This window comes from Equus przewalskii, chromosome 11, assembly GCF_037783145.1.
Source record: "Equus przewalskii isolate Varuska chromosome 11, EquPr2, whole genome shotgun sequence".
NCBI classification, from domain to species: Eukaryota; Metazoa; Chordata; class Mammalia; order Perissodactyla; family Equidae; genus Equus; species Equus przewalskii.
Window position 1 is genome coordinate 13,572,726 of NC_091841.1, and position 26,417 is coordinate 13,599,142.

The 26,417-nt window shown below is 35.3% G+C and overlaps 1 protein-coding gene across 1 annotated transcript; it reads left to right on the forward strand.

Annotated features, from left to right (window-relative positions):
* Positions 1 to 5,781: 5,781 nt before the first annotated feature.
* Positions 5,782 to 6,714, forward strand: LOC103566758 (olfactory receptor 5M9-like). The gene has a single exon (XM_008543274.2). It carries the CDS (start codon positions 5,782 to 5,784, stop codon positions 6,712 to 6,714), a length of 933 nt encoding a protein of 310 aa, XP_008541496.2.
* The last annotated feature ends 19,703 nt before the right edge of the window (positions 6,715 to 26,417 follow it).

Sequence of the window (26,417 nt, forward strand, 5' to 3'; positions counted from 1 at the left end):
GTAGAAGACAAGTAAAGAAATGAAATACACACATTTAAATTACACATTTCATTAATTACAAATTTATCTGCCAAGAAACATCTATAGAACAAAATTGATGCAATATGGGAATAAAGCATTCTTTTTGTCTGGTTTTGAGTTTTTATTTTCCTCAAGAGAAACTAGAAATAAATATGAACTTATTTTCATATACACACATATGTATTGGGCAACACTTTAAAGCTATTTGCATGTCACACATTCTATTTTAGATTAAATTATATTCCTGTGTCTATGGTTGCAAAATTTAAGCTCCCTAAAGAATTTAAGAGCTAACATGCTTAACGTTACTTTTGAGATGAGATAAAAGTTATTTGTTTTGGTAATAAAACCACATATTGAGGAATTCTTGAAATGTCAAATTATTTGCTGATGACTAGTAAATTTCAAAATACTTTGTAAATATTTTTATTTAGATATAATTGGCATATAACATTTTATTATTTTCAGCTGTGCAACATAATAATTCAATATTTGTATACATTGAGAAAGGATCACGACCGTAAGTCTAAGTTAGCATCTATCACCATATATAGTTAATTTGTGTGTGTGTGTGATAAGAATTCAAAATAAAATTTTAAAGCATTTTAATAGTTTGTTAGCAGGTAGATTTGGACGACCTTTGTTATCTCCTTATTTTCGTATGTGAAATCCTTTCTCTGCTTACTGTTTTGGAAAGTTATTTAGTTAGATTTTGGAGAGTGTAACGTCAAGATCTATGATGCCAAGGTCAATGCTTAAACCCTGTTTCTGGTTTGAGTTTCCAAATTTCAAATTAATCTGTTGGTGACCTTGGAGAAGTCACTTTTTCAATTCATCTATCTAACATCTGGCTTGTACTCTCTGATCTTTGAGCTCTCTTCTGGCTCATATTTCCATCAGCCTAAATGCCTTGGCAGAACTTAAAGCAATTTAGCCATTTGCTAAAAATTCAGAATATTTCCATAAAATACTTTTAAACATAGACCTTATTGTTACATTTATTTCTAGATCTTTCAACTTCATTATATTTAAGGATCTCCAACAGCTAACCATAAAGCATATTTATCTCTTTCTGTCAATCTCTCTATTTCTTGCTCTCTCTGACATACACACACACACACACACACACACACACACTTTCTTTTTTTCAGATGCACATTTCCTTGGGTGAGTGCATATTACATCAGAATTCCCTGGTGGTAATGAGGTCATCTCATGGACTTTCTCCATAATAACTGAGAAGGGACTCAGAAGTTCTGGGTACTTGGTGGCTGAAGAATGCAGAGGAAAACTTTGCCTGAGTATAGTTTTTTCCCGCAATCTTCCAGACTAAATAAATGTAATTCGCATATAATTTGGAGTTATAACAATCTAGGTTGGCACTCTGGTTCTTTAACTTACTAGCTACCTAAACTGGGTTGAGAATCTTAACCTCATCACTATTTAACATATGAATTATGTTTTTCTTCAACATAATGATAATATTAATCACAATACTATAGAGGTTGTCAGATCATAAAATTGTAAACTGATTTGTGGGGAAACTGCACAAATAATTTCAATTTTTTGGAGTGTTACATATGGGATAGGAATTGTGCTGAGAGTCACATCTATATTATTGGAGATCCTCACATCACACTGTAAGATAGTAGTTTCCCCGTTCTAGTGATGAGTATTGATGCTGAGAATTGTTACTTACCCAAGGTCATGTGGTTGAAGTTGGGGAGCCAAGGTTTGATTCCTGATCTGCCTGACTTCAAAGTCAATTCTCTACTGACCCCCAGAAAAGCCTAAATTCAGCGAGACAAATTGTTCACTATAATCGACTACTTCACCAATGACCTCTACTTGTACTCATTCTCCCTAGATGTTCCCAGGTGATTTACACTGTCGAGGTATCTGACAACTGTAAAAAAAACTATGAGGAGCATAAGGCATGAATTGTGTGATTGTACATCCTGACAGACGCTGCTCATTGGAACTGTAGCACCACAGAAAAGAAAGTGACTGATCAAAATTGTATGTGATGCAAACCAAGAATATTTTCCTGAGATGCATAACTGTTGAGTGTGAATGAAACAGGGAAGAATTTGTGTGAAGTTAAGAGTTTATTCCATGACATCAAGAATTTAGATTTCATAATTTTATTACAAGAATTATTCTTCCAATTAACACTCCTTAACTCCTCCTACCCCTAAGATATTTCTAGAATTTCAATCAGTATTTCTTTCATAATTACCTGGACAGTTGCTTAAGGAGATGCTCTCAATGTTCTCAATGTTGAAGATTCAGTTATAGATAGTGAGAAATTTTGATCTGCTGTTCTCTTTTGCCGAAGGTAGGTGTACAAATTGTATATGGTTTACAGTACAAATGAATGCAGTGAAATCTTTTAATTTCTATTTATATTTTGAAGAGAAGACTGAGACCTTATTTGTAGACTTATTCATTATCACAATATTTTTTTGTGTGGAATTATATTACTGGGAAATATTCTTATTTCTATCCAGAGTTTTTTTTATTCAAAACATCATGAGAATGAGCTTGTTACAAGCTCATTGTTACGAGCAAACTTATGACTTGCAAATTTTTTATTCCTCATTTCTTACCCTTTGACTCTTCTCTACCAAGACTCTTGATGTTCATATTGTTGTTTTACAATCCATGTGAATAGAGTTGAAGATATTGCATCAGTGGGACTAATTGGACCAGTAATTATATCTTCACTGTTTTGCTTCAAGAGAAATTCCTGAAAGGTTGATAAAAATAGAGTTCCTTATTTGTAAATTATACATTCTATCTTCTCAATTGCCTTGATAAGTGATGCACATGTCTGTGATAAATTGGCTCTAACTCAGAAGTCACTTGGTTACCTGATCTCAAGTTTATGGGACACCTAAACTTGGGGGAGTAGGGAGAAGAAGTGGTCCGATATCTCTGTAGTTCAGCCTGTTTCAGGGTCACACAATGCTATCCTAGAGCCTCAAAGATGAAATACTAGAAGAACAACTTTCTTGTCTCTTGGAGGATAATCAAAATGAAATTTAAACATAAAGACATAGAATAGCAAAATAGGTTATCAAAAGACCAGCAATATAAAGTTATTAAGAGTACAAGACTGGAGTCAAAATTAATTGTGTTGCATCCCAATCTCATCACATAGCAGACAACTGACCCAGGGAGACCTTCTTAGTCTTTCAGTGCTTCAGTTTCCTCTTTTGTAAAGTGATGATGCTAATAGAACCTGTATCATAGGACTTCCACACGCAAATGTTTAGTAAGCGTTCAATAAAAGTTAGCTGTTCTTACTAATATTATAAAGTTGAAACTGTTGCCCCTACAGTAATCTTTCTTGGATCGTTTTAATAATACTGGAATATTGTAATGTGATATATGAAGCTTATCTAATTATCAGTATGCTTTAAAAAAATCATATGAGTGAATATATTCCTGAATATCTGTTAAAGGTATCAAACAAGCTGGACAGTGTAAGACTTTCAAAATAAATGAGACTAAGGACACTACCACAGAACTAATAATTATGTGTAAGGAGGAGAAATACACACATTATACATGAAATAAAATTGGAGAGGTACTAGTTTATGCTTTTTAGATGCCTTGATGCTTTTTTATTATTGTTTTATACTTAAAACAATATAATAGTACCATTGGAAATCTATAGAAAAGGGAAGCTTAGTTCAGAGCTAAAACTTTAGTGTCTATTATGTTATACATTCAGTTTATATTAGGTATAGTATATTTAATTTCCGTATTAAGCATTTTAGGGGTAAAAAATAGTTCATAGAGATTAATTAAATTCCCAAATGCACTATGCTACAAATTGGAGGGTGTCATGATACAATCAGAGCTCATATACTTTTTAATATATAAAGGAATATCTCAAGCAGCACTCTTTTTCAACATGCGAAGCTACTATTCCCTCCTCTGAGCTTTTGCATTTGCATTCCCATCTTCCTTCATATGTCTGCATAGCGGGCTCTTCTCACTAACTCAAACCATCTCTTCAGAGAGATCTTCTTTGATCACTCTGTGTGCACCTCACCTCCCCTTATTCCTTATCTTACTAGGATGCTATAGCTTTCTCATAGCAGCTCCACTCTGTAAGGTATCTAATTTGTATATTTGTTTATTACTTACTTCTTTTTAACAAGAAGAGATCCTGATGCAAACCAGAATCTTGTATATCTTATCTTCATATTTCCAAAATTTAGAATATTTCTATATATAACAAATATATCTGACATATAATTGCCTTTAATGTTTATAATATGACTTATTATAAGCAAGTATAAACAGAAGCCCAATTATAAATCAGTACTGCATTCCTCAAACACTGTTCCTATTGAGAATTTAAATTCCCAAGATGATTCTAATCTGCAGACACATCCTTAAGATCCATGTCAAGTTTTTACTTCTTGGAAGAAGTAAACTGGGGAAGTGTATTAAAAGGAGAAAATATTGGAGAGGAACATTTTCCTTGTAGTGACATTAAATTTGAATACAATAATTAGAAATTGAATTGATTGTTTCTGAAAACCAGAGAAACCTGAACTGACACAGTGGTTGTTAAAAGACGTCACCTAGGGGCCGGCCCTGTGGCCGAATGGTTAAGTTCCTGCACTCCACTATGGCAGCCCAGGGTTTCTCTGGTTCAGATCCTGGGCACGGACCTGGCACTGCTCATCAGGCCACGTTGAGATGGCATCCCACGTGCCACAACTAGAAGGACCCACAACTAAAATATACAACTATGTACTGGGGGTGGGGGGGTTGGGGGAGAAAAATCAGAAAGAAAAAAAAAATCCTTTCACCTAAACTTTGCCTCATGACATTTATCTATTGACATAATGTTGATAGTATGTGCTAGGTGATTGAGCCACTTGTAGTTTACAACTGACAGAGCCTGTCATGTTAAATCCTATTACCTCTAAGTGTAGTAACAATCAAACAAGCATAATGTTTAGCTAAACAAAATAATATGACTAGAGATTTCATATGTTGAAAGCATATGATATCATATGTTGCATCATGGAGGATAATTATGTCGATAACTAAATTGTAACACCAATTACCACTGACAAAGCTTAGTCTGGCTTTGATCATATTTGAGCTCTGTGATGATATCATATTGTAATAATTTAGCAAAATAGAAATGTCTAATTTTAATAATATACATTAGCAATGAATGTAATAGCCTATTTTACTGATGGAAAACTGATAAACTTTGATTGTAACTACTTATGAGACTTATTAAACATAACATTATGCTTATATATTCTCATCTTGTACATTGTGTAAAATCTGCATTGATTTTTTAATTATTTGAATTATAATAATGATAAGTGTGACTCAAAATTTTCCAGAAGGGGCTGGTCCCATAGCCGAGTGGTTATGTTCATGCACTCCGTTTGGTGGCCCAGAGTTTTACCGGTTTGTATCCTGGGCACAGACCTAACACTGCTCATCAAGACACAATGAGGCAGCATTCCACATAGCAGAGCGAGAATGACCTACAACTAGAGTATATAACTATGTACTTGGGGCTCTTTGGGGAGAAGAAGACAAAGGAAAAAAAGGAAGATTGGCAACAGATGTTAGCTCAGGTGCCCATCTTCAAAAAATAAAAAGAAAGAAAGCAGAGAAGTAATTGGTAGAAAAAAAAAGTTTCAAGAATAGAACAAAGACATCCATGCTTTTTATTTGTCCTTAGGCAATGCACATTGAGCTTATGTGAAGACAATGCCAAATTTCACGGATGTGACACAATTTATTCTTCTGGGGTTGACCAGTCATCAGAAGCTTAAAGTTCTCTTTTTTGTGGTGTTCCTACTGGTTTACATGATCACTCTGTTAGGGAATATTGGTATGATTATTTTGATCAGCATCAGTCCCCAACTTCAGAGCCCTATGTACTTTTTCTTGAGTCATTTGTCTTTTGTGGATGTGTGCTTGTCTTCCAATGTCACCCCCAAAATGCTGGAAAACTTGTTATCAGAGACAAAAACCATTTCTTATGTTGGGTGTTTGGTGCAGTGTTACTTTTTCATTGCCCTTGTCCACGTGGAGGTCTATATCTTGGCGGCGATGGCCTTTGATCGCTACATGGCCATCTGCAAACCTCTACTTTATGGCAGTAAAATGTCCAGGACTGTCTGTGTTCGACTCATCTCTGTACCTTATGTCTACGGATTCTCTGTGAGTCTAATATGCACACTGTGGACATATGGCTTGTACTTCTGTGGAAACTTTGAAATCAACCACTTTTATTGTGCAGACCCTCCTCTCATCAAGATTGCCTGTGGGGGTGTCCACATCAAAGAATACACGATGATTGTTATTGCTGGAATTAGTTTGACATATTCTCTCTCAGTGCTCCTCACCTCCTATGCTCTTCTTGTAATAGCTGTGCTACGCATGCCCTCTGCTGATGGGAGGAGAAAGGCCTTCTCCACTTGTGGGTCCCACTTGACAGCTGTTAGCCTGTTTTATGGGACTCTGATATTCATGTATCTAAGACGACCCACTGAAGATTCTGTGGAACAGGGGAAAATGGTGGCTGTGTTTTATACCACAGTGATCCCCATGCTGAATCCTATGATCTACAGTTTGAGAAACAAGGATGTAAAAGAGGCTGTCAACAAAGCAATCATCAAAGCAAACTTGGGGCAGTGAAACTGCAATAGATATTTTTATATGATGCTGCTACCTATTGTAAATATCGAGGCATAAAAGTTCTAGCTGAAGAAGGACTTTCTAAAGCCAACACTTACAAACAGTAAAAGGACCAATCTAACACCCTAAAGCTTTATCCCATGAATGGACTCTAATTACTAAGCCTGCTTTATCCTACATATATAATCATATTATTGTAACTGACATATTAGTGTTATTCACAATGTATTTAAAATTGTACTGAGGAAATTATAAATAAGTTTAGATAAAGAAATGATAATTTTCAGGTACCCTTTTTAGAGTCAAACATGACGTCCTAGAATATTTTCTATATACACATGCTCCTTGACCTAGATTTCTCGTGAAATACATAATTTCATGAGAAAAAGAATAAGAATTCAACTCTTTTCCATGACTACAGGATGTTGATGGACCCTGATTTACCTAAACTGTCCTGTAATGCTTATGTATACATGGATTTTTGAAAATAAAATTGTATTCAGAATCTTTAACTATTTTCTCAATACAATCACAAGATTTGTCCTGAGTATGCATTGTTCAATAGTTAACAATGTTTATCTTTTAATAATCCATTTAATTATCCTAATTCTATTCCCAGGTTTGGATTCTGATATACATTTCTTGATGTTAAAAGGGTGAAATATCTCTGACAAATTGCTTCCTCTCCTCCTCATAATAAAAAAATGAACTGGTATGAATTTTCGGATATTAAAATCTGACCTTTGGCCATACTACATTGTCCTGTTAAACCTTTTGTTGAAAATGATTTGAAACTCTTGTTTGATTCCAGTTTCTTCTCACTAATGCTACATTCTTTGGTTCTTTACTTAGCAACTTAAGTCGAACTTTCAGTGCCTAGAGTGGATCTACCAGGTTAGAAGCACCGTTTAACTAAGTGCTCTTATACTGATCATGCATTCAGATGTGATCAATATAGTTCAAAATAGTATCCCATTTGGGCTTGGTTGAGAATCCTCCAAAGATTACTGTTCCATTTATCTAGATTGGTGCATCTATAGCATACTTAATCTACTTTCCATTCATGCTACAGGTAGAATAAAAATTTGTCTACCCTTGATTACTCTTGCTTACTTACCAGGATAAAGGAAAATGGATATTAGAAGTTATTCCTGATGAGTGAGTTTATTTTTGGCTAATTGCTAATCCAATAAAAGGGGATGTACAATTGAGTATGTGAAGGAGAACTTAGAAGTAGCATACAGTCGTGGTAAAACCACTGGCAAGATAGACTAATTCATGCAGAGTATTGTTACTCTGGCTAATTTACTAATTAACTGTGGGCAACTACCCCTTAAATAGATCTGAAGAGAGGCAGATGGTGGTAGGGGGAGGAGAGTTCTCCTTCGTAACTTTAGATGCTGAGCATGAAGAAAGGGTACCATTGGTTTGCATTAGAAATTATGTTAACAAAGTTTTTTTTATGATTTTGAACTACCCACATTGGCTTCTAAAGTGTTAATGTCAGGAGCAAAGTGTAGGGCTGCTCAAGGAGCAACTGCTTTCACTGAGACTGACAATATAACCTGACATTCTAAGATCATATTTTCTGGAATCCTTATGGCAGATATTCCTTAGTCTCTACTATTTCATTTTTGCTTCTGGCAATAAAGCACTGACCATTCAGCTATTGACCACAGTTCCCATCTTCCCTTCAGGCCAAGTATATGACCTTTTTATGAAATGTCGGCAATGAGCTCTCAATAGAAAGTTATGTATACGACCTAAGGGTCATCTCCTCAAGGTCAAAGCTACTAGATCTGGACATTTTCCTCCCCCTTCCCACTTGAAAATGTTGTCACTGAAGTGGTTGCCCTAGACTCATATATGGAAGCCATATATTGAGTCTAATTGCTTTACCCAAACCTCTCACTCACATTGTTGCCTGAGAAAGGAATAAAATTCTATCTTATTAATTCAAGATATTTTGGGGGTTCCTTTGTGATAGCGCTTAGCCAAAATCTTAATCCTCCCTCCAAGAGTTCTTATAATAGCTTCCAGAAACATGAGCCTTGGCATCTCACCTCTGCATCTACTACTTTCTAAGGCAAATTTTGCTTTGAGGACCATCAGGTCTCCTCAGATGCTTGCCTATTCTGGTATTGAGTGAAGTGCATCTGATGATCTGTATAAATCAGAAGGAGATAAAAACTCAACCTTCTGGTCATAGATATTAGGTTATATCTTTTTTGCCTCACTGCCTGATCAGTCCTTGGACTTGTCACAGTCTCCAGTTGTCACATTAGTTGGCTATGAATCCCTTTTGTCCCAACTTATAGGACACTTCTTTCTACTAGAATTTTCAGATACTTACAAGATTCTTTCTTAGGCTTAATAATTCTTAGCCATTTTCTTTGCAATGTGTTTGTAGGTGTAGCCTAAGTGAGCTTCCATCAAACATTTTAGCCAATGTACATCTGTAGCTATTGTTGCTTATTATGGCTTGATTTGTGTCCTCAAACAAGGTATGTTGAAGCCTTAACCCCAAGTTCCTCATAATAACATTATTTGGAAATAAGGTCATTGCAGATGTAATTAGTTAAGATGAGGTCATACTGGTGTAGGGTGGGCCATTAATCCAATAGGCCTGATGTCCTTATAAGCAGAAGGAAGTTTGGAGACAGACATAGAGAGAAGATGGCCATGTGAAGACAGAGGCAGAGGTTGGATTCGTGCTGCCACAAACGATGGAGTGCCTGGGGGTACCGGAACCTGGAAGAGGCGAGGAATGATCCCACCCTGGAGGTTCAGAGGGAGCCTGGTCTTGCCAATAAGTGGATTTCAGACTTTAGACTCCAGAACTGTGAGAGAATAAATCTCTTTTGTTTTAAGCCATCTGCTTTGCAGTACTCTGTTAAGGCAGGCTGATAAAGCTAATACATTACTGTTTTGTTGGAACTCTGGTGTTCCTATGAGGCTTTTTGTTAGTCTCCAGGGCTATACCCTGAGAAGGTAAGCTATCATCCTTCCTCTTCTTCAAACTTATCTGAATGTTCTTTTGGGAGCTGTATGGTTTTGCAACAATCTCACCTGATTCTGGTATGCTCCCCAGAAGAGGGGTTGCAAGATTCCTTTTCAAAGATTCAATAACTTTAAACCCTACTCATACTGCCTGCCAATCTCAGGTTGAGACTTTACTACTTGTGGTTAGGGAATGGTTCTTTTATCATTCTGAGTTCTTTCCTACTTTTCAATTTATCATATAACCTCTGTGCTCTTCTCTTACCTATTTAATGTTATGCTTTGGAATTATGAAACAAGCAAAACCAAAAAAACAGCAACAAAGATGTTCTCTTTTCTCGAGTTTGTGCCCTTGGCACTTGACAATCATGGCTTCCAAGATCAGTTTCTCTGCTATGGTGCCTGCTCCCACAAAAAAGAAATCAGCTTAAGAGCGGGAAAGTCATATTTGTAACACTTTGCATTCTCTCCAGAATTTATACCATTTGTATCTACTTAAAACAGCTCATTGTTGCCTTAATGGTGGTGTTGGGGTAGAATGAGGCAGATATAAAAATAATTTTTGAAATACATAGTTCAATATGTCAATATTGATGTCTTCACATAAACTTAAAATCTAAACTTAACCATGAAATCCATACAAAAATAATTTGAATGACTTCAGCTAACCTGGTTAGCACAGGCTTCTGATTTACTTCTATACAGTAATTTCTTTTGCCAGTATTTCCCAAAATGCTATACATGGTGTAATTTTATATAGTACACAGACATTTAGTTAATTGAAATGTTTGAGTTTTTATATTTTTGTTATTTTCTATTTATGGTAATTGACACATTTTTATCATTTGCAGTGGTTATATAAAGTTTAGCTTTCAGATTTATTTAAATAAAGTGTGAGTCAATTTAAGAAAAATATGCTAACCAAATAATAAATGTGATATGCCAATGCAGGAGCAATCATAAAGCATAACAATAACTAAAAGACAGAAAACACAACCCTGTGACAAAGTCACCACAATTTTACACAAATACACTCTCTACCTATCATATATGTGCATATATAGTTAGAGTATACACATTATATAGTACAATATATGTATATATTATATATAATTGTATATATATACACACACATATATAATATACAATTGTATATATATATATAATTCTGTATATGTTTATAAATGCAGAAACCAGAAAACTCTTGGGATACAATTGCCTATCAGGTACTACTTCCCATGGGGTTTATAGATACCCTACTTTCATTTTTTTAGAGTTCAATAATTTCTGCAGTTGTCCAAGACTATTAAATTGATTCAAGTGAGACTGAAAATTCAGTAAGTCTGTTGTAAAGTCTCTGTTGTTATACTATTGGTTAATATTAGTCATATAATATTCAAATGGATTTGGAGAGAACACAGATATCCAATGTGCTTCCTGCATTGTTCTAGGAACTAAAAATCTAGAATAGAACCAACTTTGAGCTCCTGAGCTTTATGAGTACCACTCACCCAGAAATGAATGATGTCAAAGCAACTTTTCATCTTTTTCCCACCACTCACAGGTGGTTTTGAAGAAGAAGACAGAGACATTATCTAATGTCACTTAACTGGGAGTGATAAAGCTCAGGTTTTAACTCAAGATCATAAGATTCCAAGAGCTAGCTTCTTTCTATATCGCTGAGGTACCATAGCTTGAATGCAGACAGATGTTGCTCACTGGTCATACCTAGGTTTGAATTGTGAGCCTTTTGGTAAGATGAAATCAGGAATGACAGAATAAAAAGAGGGAGTCAGCTCATGATAAGAAAGGTCTTATAGTAACCCTGGCTCGTACCAACAGCATGGCTTCATTTTGTTCATTTGATAATAAAGTTCTTTTTGTCCATTGTTCACTTTGTTCATGTTTGTTCATTGTTTATTGTTTATGACTTGCTTGTCAAATGAACAAAATGCATTTCCTGGGTCTCTAGATCCATTCTGATACCTATTACAGTGCATAGGTCATAGTAACACAGACTTATAATTCAATACATTGATCACTACATTGATTTTAGAATCCATTCATCATCTACTTGCCTCATTTTTAGAGGAGGTCATCCAGAGGATGAGACTGCCAGTTGACCCTCCAGTTGGACCTGGGAAATAAGAGGCTCCTCACCTGCTCCTCTGTCCTGGATTGTATGTTCCACTCACCATTCCCACAGTGGGAACTGCTCCAAGGACATAGCCTTGAGAGAGTAAGATGTCGTTGAGACCATCTGTATGGTATGTGACTGAACCTAGTTAAGGCTTCTATATAAACATTTAAGATTCTGGTGGATGGGTGTGGATATCCCCTCATCTTGCAGTCACCCAAGACAAGCCTCATATGTAAGTTCCCTTGCTTATTAAAGCTGCTACCTACCAATCTGGAGTGGTCTGTCTCTTTCTTTGGTTTCTCGTTGCACTCTTTGTAGGGAGCTCAGTTTCAGATTTCACTGGGGAAACTCCTGAGGTTGTGAACTAACAGTTATTCAAAAAATTATTTTAAAAAACCCACATAAACCACTCAAAATGGCTTAATAAAAATAAATGTCAAGTTTGTATTTTTGTTTTTATTTTTCAATAAAATCACGGTGGTATGTTACAAGACTCAAGAGCAGGAAATGCAACCAGGCTTCACAAGATCAGTACTTGGGCCTTGGACACTAGAAACAAAGATAGCTACACTCTTTCGTTTTTTGAGTCAAAGTGGATTTCTCCCGTGTAAATTTATTTTTCTTTCTCTACAGACCAGCTTTCTGTTTCTCAGTGCACAGGGAAGTCTACAATGGAAAACTCAGCTCCAGAATGCACTTGACCTAAGATTAAGTGATCAGTTGAGACTCACTAGAATTACAAGATTACAAGTTCAAATTCCCTTGAAAGACATCTGATTGGCTGGTCCTGAGTCATGTAACCACTCCAGTGTACTGTGCTTATAGGGATAGAGCCACTAGTGCAACAATGGATGTCACATTCCCCCTCTGTGAGGAGGGAGATTCTCAGAGGCGAAGGGTCATTGTAAGCAGGAAAACAGTCTAAATTGTGTTCATTTGGTTTGCCTGCTGACTAGTTCACTCATTTTTCCACCATCATTCAGAGTAATTATAGGGGGCACATTAGACACTAGGAGTGAAAAATTGTAGAAGATAAATTCATCCTACAGTATCCCAGGAATTAAGTATGTCAGATTGAAAGCCTAAACTCTGTATATAAGCCACACTTAAGCATTTCATGACACCTTGGCAGACCGATGAGGCAGAAGTGATATTTACACTAGAGTCTGGTGGACTTCACAAGAAAAAGAATCAAGATTGACAATTTGTCCCTTATTTATTTTTAACAGTCTTAAGACATTTCTTTTCCAAATTAGTACTGCCTTACTCCACATGTGCCCTTGTTCTCCTAAGGGCCTGATGGAATTCTCCTACACTTGGAGGACTCCACAAGGTACTTGTGGCTACTAGCTCATGCTACTGGAATTTTTGCCTTGTTTGCACATTAACTGTCTTAATCACCCTTCTTTGACACTTTAGCTCTCTCTGAGTCTCACTAACTCATATTGACATTAAACAATTATTTTTGTAATTATTTGATGGATATATGTCCCTTCTACCAGACTATTAAGCACTATCAGGAAGAGAATGTGTTTGTTTTTGCTCTCTATGGATGGCACACAATATCAAGCACAGGGTATACATTGAACATTTGAATTTATAAGTGAAAAAAACAAAGTTTTTACATCACAGTTGAAGGTTTAAGTGGGTTTTAGATTATGTTGCTTTATAATCACCCAACATTGAGCTACATTCTTGGAATCTAACAGCAACCATATCTATCACTTGGTTCTAGGCTATACCTTCCTGTCCCCAAGTCCACTGTAATTTCTTCATATCACCAAAACTTCAAAGGACCATTATAGAGCATAGCTTTGCTAAGGGAATTTAAGGATAAGTTTGCTTTTTCGCTTTGATAGGGTAATAAAAGGGAATATGGCTTTCCAAAAACTAATCCTGTCTCTCAGATCTGCATAGTGAAAAATAACATTTTAAAGGACATAATAATAATGCAATTTCAGGGAGTCATCACTAATGAATATATTGGTGATCAGACGCGGAGTGAGGAATGAAGGTTAATAGACAGGGTACAGTTGAGGAGCAGGCTATAGCATAAAATGACAGGAGGATGGACAAGAAAGTTATTTAATCACCTTCCTTGACTCCTTCTCTGTCCTCCACTAATTCACAAAACAGGAACACTTTTGAAAGGAGCAGATAAATCTTATTATCAGTTGGATAGGAACTATCCAGGTCAAAGCTATCAGTGTCACATCCTCAAACAGCAGCAATTTGTTAAGAATTTATATTTTACCCCTTCAAACATTTCATCTTATTGTAGACTATATGAAAAATAGAACTTATGTACAAAATAACTTTACTCATATAAAGAATGGTAAAAATGAATTTACTCCATCAAAGGATTATAAAAACAACATATCTATGTGTGGAATTGTTCCAAAACAGGCATTGTTCCAAGACACTTAAAGTTTGTCAGAGGCAGGTTATATTTTTCCATGGCTTCTCAAGGCACTTTTTACCTCTTGGTGCCTCAAACTGTAGATCATGGGGTTCAACATGGGAATGACTATTGTGTAGAACACAGAGTCTCTTTTGTCTGTGCGGAGGGAATGGTTTGATTTTGGCTGCAGATACGTGAAGATCAGAGTCCCATAGAATATAGTCACAGCTGTCAGATGAGAGGCACATGTTGAGAAAGCTTTGCAACTCCCTTCTGTAGATTGGATTCTCAAAGTTTCAGCCACAAAAGAAAGAAATATGGACAGTGGCCAAAATGCTGATCATGTTGAATCCAGCAAAGATGAAAATCAAAATTTCTTTGATGCTGATATCTGAGCAGCCAAGGGTCATCAACAGGATGTCATCACAATAGAAATGACTGATGATATTGGGGCCGCAATAGACCAGTTGGGAAGTAACTACTGTATGGAGCAAAGCAACAGAACAGGTGTATAAGAACGGGCTGTATACACAGCTTTTGGGGCATGATCACCACATAGAGAAGCGATCATAAGCCATTATTGCAAGAAGGAACATCTCTCATATCAAGAAGTTCAGGAAAAAGCCCAGCTGTGTTGCACATGCATAGACAGACATAGATCTGCGCTTGGCCAGGAGGATCTCCAGGAACTTGGGGGCTGTTGATAAGGAGTAAAATAGGTCTACAAACGCCAGATTACTTAGGAAAAAGTACATGGGTGTGTGAATCCAAGAATCCAATCGGATTAGTGAAATCATTCCCAAATTCTCTACCAAATTTAGAGGGTATACCACCAAAATGATCACAAAGAGAATGATCTGAATCTCTCTATGGACTGAAAAGCCCAAAAGAAGGAATTCCATCACCCTCGTGCTATTACTTTCAGTCATCTATTCCAGTTTCTCAGCTGCTGAAAAAAGACAAGATAGAGTGAGACAGAAATTATTGGGACTCAGGAATTGTCATCAGACACCAACTTTTGTGTGCTTTAGCTTGAAAAACTATTGTTCATTGAAGTAGAATATCAGAACAAACAAATACATCCCCTTTCAAACTCTCCTCTCTAGCTGTTTACACATTTACAAGGACAAAAGTTGAGGGCCAATAAAAATAAATCAACTGAAAGCTGCATAGTAAAAATAAAAAAACAAACAAAAAATCTTTATTTGTTTGTAAAGATATTTAATATTTTATATTTACATCATCTAAAATTATACTTGATAAGGAAAAGAAAAATTTTTATTTCCAGCTCCCTTATTTTCTTCTTGGTGAAGCAAAACTTGAGTGTACTAATTTTACGCCTTTTTGAATAGATATTTTTACTGTAGTTTAACAAATATGTATCAGGCTAAATTTACAGCTAAGCAGGATATTCAATAGGGAGAAAAAAGGAGGCCATTAAATGTTTCTACTTGTGAATCAGGCAAATTTTGAATTCATATGTAATTAATTTATTTTCAAATACTGCTTTCTAAAAATTAAAAAAATGCACTCATAGTAGGGCTAGAATATAGATTTTTAAAGGTATAGTTCTCTATATTAAAGTGTTCAATAGTGGTGTATTTTAATTACTTCCAGCATCTATAATCAAGAGTGTTTTCTATAATCTCTGGTAAAATTTCAGTGAAACAATAGTATACATCCTGTCTTCAAAAGGTAGAATCTCTTTGACAAGAGAAAGAATTTTCTGGAAGTAATACTCTATCCTATGATGTTCAACCTGCAATGGTGTTACTGGGCGTTATGTACCCCTATCCATTTTTGAAACTGAAAAAGCTAACTATAATTTTGGGAAGAAAGTAGAGAATAAGAAACTCTCAGCATATCAAAATAAAAAAAAATAAAATGTGTCAAATAGAAAGAATAATTCCTTTTCCTCCTCAAACATATTGCCTAAAGGGAAATTTTTCTTTTTTTAACAGTTTGGTGTGAGGAGTCAGAAAGTCTGCCCTTTTAATTTTCTCTTCTCCTTGTACTGACAGCTTAATACTATAACTTGTACCTAATTGTTCCCCAAAATCAAAACAAATATACACACACAGATATGCAAATACACATACATAACATACGTACATATACATATATGCATATATGAAAACACACACATACGTACATATATATGCGTACATAAAATCTGACATGAAAACTATTTTCTTCCTTATCCGTTTGCTTTTCTCTGAGTGGAGTCAAAGCCTACCTTGTGAGAGGGGTGTTTGAACTGCCTTGTCTTCCTGAACTGGCATCTTAACACAGCTATTTGTACCATAACTCGCTATTCTGGGAATATAATGAAGGAAGAAACGAGGAAATATTGCTTCAGGCAGAGTTTGCTCACTTGCAGACATATTGAGTCTGGTCCCACTTTTGGTCCTCCATGTTAAATATCATCTTGGGTGTTTTAGAAATACTTAGTGGAAGTGTTTGTATTGAGTTTTTTTTTTTTTTTTTTTTTTGCGTTTTTTTGGCTTATACACTGGAAACAGACTGATTTTCCTTCTCTGTATATCAATAATAAAAGAAAAAAAAATAGAACTCCCACACATCCTCATCAATTTCAAATTTTGAAAAGACAAGCTCCCATTTTTGTATGTTACTTTCACTTAAGAATGTCTCTTTGATACACATTTTTTGAACCATCAAGTTTTTCTCCTAAGAGAAAGGCAACTCTCACAGACACAAATGCTCTTCTTCCAAAGGAATTGGCTTCTCAAGTTTTCTCAACAGATAAAATGTGTCTTCTCCTTCTGAAGGAAGCCCAAGTCTTAGGGCTCAGTTGAGAGAGATTTTTTTATTTTGAGAAGGTTATTTCATTCTTAAGTGTAGACATGAGCTTCAGTTGGAGCAGAGTTAGAGAGGGTCATCTATTTTCTTTTCTTTTCTTTTTTATTTTTTTGCTGAGGAAGATTCTCCATGAGCTAACTGTGTGCCAATCTTCCTCTATTTTTATTTTTAGTATGTGAGTCACCAGCACATCATGGCTGCTAACAGAGTGATGTAAGCCCATGGCTGGGAACCAATCCCCAGCCACTGAAGTGGAGCATGATGAAGATAACCACTAGGCAACTGGGTCTGGCTCCACCCACTTTCTTTTTAATGGGGGAAATTATGGATTATTTGGGAGAGGAAGGCTATGGAAATGACCAATCTTACCTGTTAATCTATCTGGTTGTGGAAAAAAATCTGAATATTTCCATAGAGTCATTTTCAATGACTCTCTGGGATAGTGAGTGTATGTGAATGTATGATATAGCCCTTTATATAGTGAAGTCCATATTCCTTAGAGAGTTAATTCCTAATGTTCCCCAGACATGACAGCCTCAGGGTCACTGACCCTCTGGAGTGCAACTGTGATTAGAAAGTTTCAATTAGAAAAAGATTACCCTATACAAACAAAAGTAGTATTAGGCCATATTTTAAATAGAATGATCTCACCATGAAAACTCTAGTCCTTCGTTATGAATGTCCAATTTAATTTGTATAAACAAAACAAAGCAAAAACAAATGGCAAAAATTTCAAATATCTCAAACTTGTCTAATATATTGTCACCTCTTGTTTACATTTGTCCCTTTTCTCTTGACCTTCTTAGTCAGAGGGAATTTGATAGAATCTTTTCTTTTACCATTTCCTGACAGTGTGTTTTATACCTAGAAGTTATACATTTTAAAGCAGACAAACCTCTTTATTTTTTATTTGCTAAGTGTAGACATGAAAACAGTAGCAAATCCTCTTTATCTACATCCTAAAGTGTTAACATTTAACTTTCTAAAATTACATGGCCAGAATCTGTTGTGTGACCTGAGGCAAAGTTCTAAGCTATTTGTTTGTCCAAATAGCTAATTGCCCTGATATTGTTAATTATGTACTCCATCTCTTTCTTATTAATTTACAATTAACTTAGACTTTAGAAATATCACCTAATTTACTAAAATAAATCAATAAAATCAACTAGCTTCTATATATCATAAAATATTTGAAGTTTTAGAAACCTTGATATGTCCAGGGCATTTTTATATATCCTTCCTTTTGTGAGAAAATAAATTTTTCTAGAATATAAATAAAGTGTATATATACTGTTTATAAAATTTTATATAGAGAAAAGTATTAAAATACATATATAAATCATCAACTAGAAGTAATTGCTCTTTTTTTCCTCTTTTTTCCTTCATATTTTTATGCATTTTATTAAATTGGGTTCATAGACTATATGAAAATTTACTGCTTATACTTTCCATTTTTTAACCAGCAATGTATCAGGATTTTACACACTATTTAATATTCTTCACAAAGTATGCCTTCTAATACACCTGTAACAGTTCTTCCTTTAAAATTTTGTGATTTTTTTTCAAATTAGTAAAACAATGTTACAACAAATTCTATTATTCAACATTTGTTTAGAATGATCCAGTATTGTTAGGGTCAAATATTAAAAGAAATGTTGAATAAGAGAATGTGTGTAGTTTAAAGCTTTTTGCTTATTGCTAAAGTGTCCTTTTCTAGAATTGTTTCTTGTAAAGTTGTTTATGTTAACTTGTTGCCTCCAATTCATGTCCTCTCACTTCTCTAGAAATCATTCCAGTAAGCCTTTTACCTCTTTTTTTCTACTGAAAGTCCCCTTACCAAGGTCACATTATTTAACCGATCAGCAATATTTGCAGAGTTAATCATTCCTTGATTAACTTTCTTCACTTGGATTCTCATACTCCTGGTTTTCCTCCTAGATGTTCTTTCTCAGTTTTATTGCTGGTTCCTCCTCTCTGCCTTGACCTCTAAACATAAGAGAGCCGCAAGCTCAGTTTTTTGTCATTTTGTCGTTATATCTATACATCTTCCTTTATTTGTTAATTTCATTCAGTTTTATACCATTTAAAACTGTTCATATGCCAATGATGGCCAATGCAGCTCTTCAACCCAGTATACTCCTCCGAATTCTAGACTCCCATATTCAACATCCTACTTGACATCTTTACTTGGATGTGCAATAAGCATCTTAGATTTAGTGTCCAAAACTGAGTTCCTAATTCCCTGCCCCTCCCCAACTCAAGCCTGCTCTTCTCAAACACTTCTTATCTCAGAACATGGAAACCCTATGGTTGCTCCAGGCAGAATCCTCAGAGTAACCCTTGACTCCTCTTGCTCATATTTCACACCCAGTCTGCTAGAAATTCTGGTTTGTGCTATCTTCAACAAACTACTTCTTATCAATAAAAATGCTACTCTGTGGTCTTATCCATCATCCTTTCACTAGGTTCACTGTCTCCGCCTTTTCCCTCTTCAGTTGATTTTTAACACAGAGTAATTCTTTTTAACAGTAAATTAGGGTATCTCAGTCTCTGGCACAGAATCTTGCAATGATTGACATTTCACCCAGACTAAAGTCCAAAATTCCTGATACTGAGAAAAAATTCTAGATCTTTAGACATTTTAACTCCTCTAATCCTCAGGGCAGCACTTGAAGCAGTTACTATTACTATTGTTCTTTTAAAGATGATTAAAACAAGACACAGGATGTGACCAAGTATTGTGATGGCAAGTAATGGCAAAGACAGAATTTGGTCCCATATCATCTGGCTCCAGTGTTCTCACACTTCACCAATGTGAAAGTGCCCAGGGGTAAAAGAATGGGCCGTAAAGATATCTAAGAAAATGTATTTCATGATAGAGGACAAATACAAACACCTAAGGGTGGCATGCCCTGGACTATTTGAAGTCAGTGTGGATAGAAGGATGGGAATGGAGGAGATAGAGATTAAGATAATTGAGGTCAGAATGCTAACAATGGCCAGATTAATTATTCCATTTTATTAATGATTAAATAAATGTACGTGAATGAGGAAACATCATTTTAAAATAAGAATCCTGGCACTATTGAGACTCAAATTGCCAAAAACTTTCTGAACTATTCATTTATTATTACAATAATTTATGAGTCCTCTGTATATGTCAGGAACTACAGATAAAGCAACTTGAAAAAGAGACTTCTATTGAGTTATTTTTCCTTTTATTTTGAATTGCTAGCTGAATTTACTTTAGGTTTATTTTTTCTTTACTCAATTTCCGATTCTTAATTCCTATTGTCACTAGTTTCAACCTCTCTTGTTTAACTACAAAGGTATTAATGGCTATGTATGAATAGCCCCCTACATATGCTCTTGTTTGTAGTACTTACATTTCTATTTAAACACACACGCATATGCAATTATTTATCTGATACTTTTAAACTGTAAATTTGATTTATTCTTTCAAGCAAGTTTATTTAATTTATTTTTCCTGAAGTGGCTTAATTTGATAACTTTTAATATAAAGTTTGGATTGTGATGAGATTTTTTTGTGGCCTATCCTATTTCTAGTAAACAATCAAACCATAGTTTATAAGTATTTTATCACAGTTCAGTTAATAATCCATATTCTGAAGGTATACTGAAACCAATACTTTGTCTAATGGTTGCAACGCACTGACGATCACCTACATCCAAACTGTGCACACATGTCATATGCCATTCTTATATTGCTAGTATGTATACTTTACATTTGATATTTCTATCTTATTTTCATTAAGTAGGACTTTGCTGACTCTTTCAGATTTCTTTATTAAGGGAAGGATTAAAGATCCATTAGTATTGTTTAATGCATCTAACATGGCCTTCTGGTATAGCATATTTCAAAAACCTTAACTGTGAAAACAGTATTAGACACTGAATTTGAAAAATTTTATTCTGTGACGATATTTCCAAATTATTTGGTACTGTTTAATATACAGTGTCTCACCACAGAATTTAGAAGTTCCCAAGCACCTATTGCTTGCTCCTACTACGTAGTATGAAAGCACTTAGGTTAGACTTTCCATTTCTAGTCAGGCTGCAAAAGTTCAGAGTATCTTGGAAAGTTAAGAAAAAAGTTATTTTCTGTAGCTACAATTCTTCATCTGTTGATTTTAATCAAATAATTGCTGGTGATTAAATAAAAGGAAACTGACGTCACAGTTTGCCTAAATGTTGAAGATGAAACTGTCTCTCTGGGTCTTGTTACCAAACTTTTCATTGCCAACAGAATTCCCCACTGTCATTGCTAAAAGTGGGTTTATTTGATAATCAATTTCAAAGGGCCTTATTAAAATGACTGATTTCTCATTTTTATCATGGGGACATATTAACTGATGCCAATGTCAACAAACACAAAGTTTCCTGAGATTAATGAATATGCAGTTTAGTTTGAGTGTGTTGAGATCATTATCTGATTCCTTAGGGATGCCTATCTCCTCTACCTTGAAGTATCTCCCTTTGGGAGACATGATAGTGTAGTGGGGAGACAAGATTTGGAGCCAGATATAGGCTTGTGCTCAGACTTTTCTGCTATCTACCCATGTACTCTTGGGAAGATCATAGTCTCTGAGCCTCAATTAAGACATGAAAACACTACTTACAGCATAGGGCAATTTTGAGGAGTAAACCTATAATGGATATTAAATTACTTTTCAAACTTCGGATTGATGATGCTGTAATGATTACAAGTAGAAAGATAGCAATAATAATAACAGTGACTTAAATTTTTTGGGTACCTATTACATGCCAGGCAAGGTACTAAAATGTCTACGTACATTATATTATTATTCCTTATAAAATACTATGACGTAGGAAAATTTTCCCACAGATCAAATAAGAGAGGATCAGAACATCTAAATAATTTGTTATAAGTCACAGCTGATAAATGTGTTAGCTAAAATGGAGATTCAAAGTGCAACTGTAGAATGGATACTCTTAACTACTCTCCTCTCTTCACTTTCTCTCTCTATATATACACATATATTTAATTAGCTTAATTCTAAAATTCTCAAAAATATATTATTATGGTGTCTCCTTTAGTACCTGTAACAAAAATCTTGGATACTAGTGCTATTTGTCGTAATAATAGGAATATAGCCTTGGATAGATAGACAAATACATATATGTTTATATATGTATCTATATACATATATCATTAATTTTTTTTAAAAAAATGATTAGAATATATAGAGGAACCCAACATAGTCCAAGTTTCAGCAAAACATCCCTTAGAAAATGATACTTAGTTTGAATTCTCAAGTAAGAGTGGCAAATTGGGTGGGAAGTAGGGGCATCATTTAAGAAAGAAGAAACCATTTACCAAGTTTTGTGGCAGGAGGAAACTTATAAGAAGAATTGACATAAAGCTAGTGTAGTTCGGAAAAAAAGTGGGTTAGAAAGAGCAGGGCTAGAGAGGAAAACCTGGGTCAGATCATGCACAATGCTACGAACTATTGTATCGAATTTGAGAAATAAATTTGAGATTCATGGGTTATTGAAGTCGTGGGCCTAGAAAAAAGGATCTAGAATAGGGTAAGGAACTAAAAACCAATAATAAGAAAAGCAGAGATTGGAACTGAAATCAGTGAGGTCAAAGAAAAACAAAGAAAATGTGATCCCTTTTAAAAATCCCAATGAAATTTTTACAATCCTAAAATTTATATGGAACTACAAAAGAGCCCAAATGGCCAAAGTTATCCACATGTAGAAGCATGAAACCAAACCCTTATCTTATACCATACACAGAAGTCAAATCAAAGTGAATTAAAGACTTAAGTGTAAGACCTGAAACTATAAAACTCCGAGAAGAAAACACAATCTTCATAACATTGAGCTTGGTAATGATTTCTTGGGTATGACATCAAAAGCAGAAGCAACATGGGGCCATCCCAGTTGCATAGTGGACAAGTTCATGCACTCTGCTTTGTCGGTCCGGGATTCATGGGTTCAGATCCTGGGCACATTCAGATCACCCCAGGCAGAGGCCTACACATCGCTCATCAAGTCATGCTGTGGCAGCGTCCCACATACAAAGTTGAGGAGGATTGGCACAGATGTTAGCTCAGGAATAATCTTCCTCAAGCAAAAAGAGGAGATGCGTGGTGGCAAGCATGTGGGGAAATTGGAACACTTGTACATGGTTGGTGGGAATATAAAATGGTGTGGCTGCTCTGGAAAATAGTATAGAGGTTCCTCAACAAATTAAAAATAGAACCAGCATGTAATTCAGCACTCCCACCTGTAGATATATACCCAAAATAATTAAAATCAGCATCTAGAAGAGATATTTGCATTCTTGTGTTCATTGCAGCATTATTCACAATAGCCAAGATATGAAAACAACCTAAATATCAATGAATGAATGGATAAAGAAAACGTGGTACATACCTATAATGGAATATCACTCAGATTTTAAAAAGGAGGAAATCTTGACATATGTGACAACATGGATGAACCTGGAGGACATTATGCTAAGTGAAATAAGCCAGTCACAGAAGGACAAATGTTGCGTGATTTCACCTACATGAGGTATCTAAAATAGTCAAACTCAAAGAAATAGAGTGGAATGCTCAAAGAAATAGAGTGGAATGGTGGTTGCCAATGACTGGGAGGAGGGATGATTGACAGTTATTGTTTAATGGATAGAAGGGTCAGTTATACTAGATGAATGAGTTCTACAGATCTACTGTATGGCACTTTGTTTATAGTTAACGATACTAGATTGTGCACTTAAAATTTGGTTAAGAGGGTAGTCTTATGTTAAGTGTTCTTACTACAATTGAAAACTGAAACAAAAATAAAGTATGATATCACAAATGACATTGAGTGAGACAATGTACAACATTTTCAAATTTCAGAGGAAAGCCAATTAAAACTTCAAAGTTGTTCATTGTATTTATCAATAATATGATAGCCAGAGAAGCTCGGAAGGACTGGGTCCCATGGTGGAAGAAAAAACTGCACTGGAAAAGGCAAAAGATCATGAGAAATTGGAAACGGTAGACAACTTTTTCAAGAATTTTGGCTTTTGCTATGAGTTGTGTTTTACACATACACATATCTACTTTCTATATGTTAGATTTAAAAATAGTTTTCTAGTTTGAAATTTGTAAAGAAAATGGATTTCACCATTATTAATAACACATTTCCCTTCTTGTGTAGATTCACCAAGTTAGAATCTGAAACTGTTATAGGAGCAGTTGTGTTTTTTTCAGGTAGTTTTTTTGAGTATCTTGATTTTATTTATAGTTCTAATTTGTCTTACTTTTTAAGCAACTGGCTTTTGAACACTTACCTCTTACCATAGAGTTACTAAGTACTTTATGTACATTAATTTATTCAATACTTGCAAAAAACATAAAAATGTACCATTTTTACTTGATTTTACTATTGAGGTTTAAAAGAATATGGACATTGACCAAGTTCTCAAAATTAAGTAACTCAGAATTTAACGGCTGGTCTTATCCTTTCAGAAAACTTGAGTTCTTATTCAATTCAACAAAGGTTTATGGTCTTTTTCTGTTGTTTCCAGTAGTATAGCCTACCTTTGCCCTCATTTAAAATGTCTGATTGGTACAGCTGAAGTACAATTCCTTCAGGAAAGTAGATAATTAAAAGATATTTTTAAATCTGCAATATAATTTGTGCAGCTCATCTTACTTTGAAAGAAACATGAAAGGAAAAATTACAGCTTTCACATATCTCTACAGTTTCAAGTTAAGATCCAAAGGGATCTAGAACTAATATATCACCAAAACAACTTCAGAATGAGCTCACTGGGAGCCAAGATCATTGCCAAGCAGGTGAGTCATGGGAAGATTATATATGGAATGAATGGCCAACATTCCACCTATAACCTGACATCCCATTAGAAATCTCTACCCTTGGTAAGCTGTGGTATTAAATAGAATCAAACTGCTTTTAGTGATAACACCTCTAACATCCTTACTGTATTTCTTACTTTCATACTCTCTGTTTTTTAGTACATTCTAAAGGATATCTATTTGTACTTAAAATTCTACTTCATCAATTTCCAAAGTTTCCTCTCTCTCTCTCTCTTCCTTTCACAAACATTCTCTCTCTCTCCCCCCTCTCCTGAAATGACCTCATACTGAGGTAAGTAGATAATTTCCTAGAATTACCCTCCTTCCTGCAATGACACCCACAAAAGAGAGTTGTTACTCTATGGCTGATGGATGAGAAATACAAGGACAGATGAGCTTTTCTGTCTAAAATTCTCTTATAAGGGTGGGTCACCAAGAATGACTCCACACTTAAGTGTTGGTAACAGTGTTTTTTGAAGTCCATCCTTGGCCTTTGGAAACAAACATAAGGTAAAAATTTCCCTCTTAAATAAAGAATGGATACTCACTGTAATTTTTGAATATGGAAATAAAACAGAAATCTACAGTCAGCCCTCTGTATCCACAAGTCTGCATCCCTAGATTCAACTAACTGTGGATCGAAAGGCCTATGACGGTTGTGTCTGTAGTGAACATGTACAGACTTTTTTCTAGTCATTGTTCCATAAATAATACAGTATAACAATGATTTACATTGTATTAGATATTTTAAGTAATCTACAGATAATTCAAAAGCATATGGGAGATTGTGCGTAGGTTATATGCAAATACTACTCAATTTTATACAAGAGACTTGAGCATGCCTGGATTTTGGTATCTGTGGGAGTCCTTGAAACAATCCACAGGAGGATACCAAAGGATGACTGTATCAGTATTTCACTTCTCTAATATTGTTTCTCAGAAACTATGTTTGGCCTCAAACAGGATTCCAAGGCAATCAGACTCAAAACAGATCATCCTAAACTTTTTTCACGTCATGTTATGTCATTTATATGAGTTTTAGGATACACATGCACATTTTGGGAAGGAGTATCTGATGGCTTAAGAAGTCTGCACACCTGGAGTACACTGGTTGTACACAGTGTGCCTGTGAGGGCTGGTTGTTAAGCTCTGGTAAAGAAACCATGCTTTGGGGCCGGCCCGGTGGTGCAGTGGTTAAGTTTACGCCTTCTGCTTCTCGGTGGCCTGGGGTTCGCTGTTTCAGATCCTGGGTGCAGATATGGCACTGCTTGTCATGCCATGCTGTGGTAGCTGTCCCACATATAAAATAGAGGAAGATGGGCATAGATGTTAGCTCAGGGCCAGTCTTCCTCAGCGAAAAGAAGAGGATTGGCAGTAGCTAGCTCAGGGCTAATCTTCCTCAAAAAATAAAAAAATTAAAAAAAGAAATAAAAAATAAATTAAAAAAAGAAACCAAGCTTAGTGCAGCCCTGAAATGAAG

What these genes read in the sequence shown, in the direction of transcription:
- LOC103566758 (XM_008543274.2), top strand. Translation starts at nt 5,782, where the DNA reads ATGCCAAATTTCACGGATGTGACACAATTTATTCTTCTGGGGTTGACC.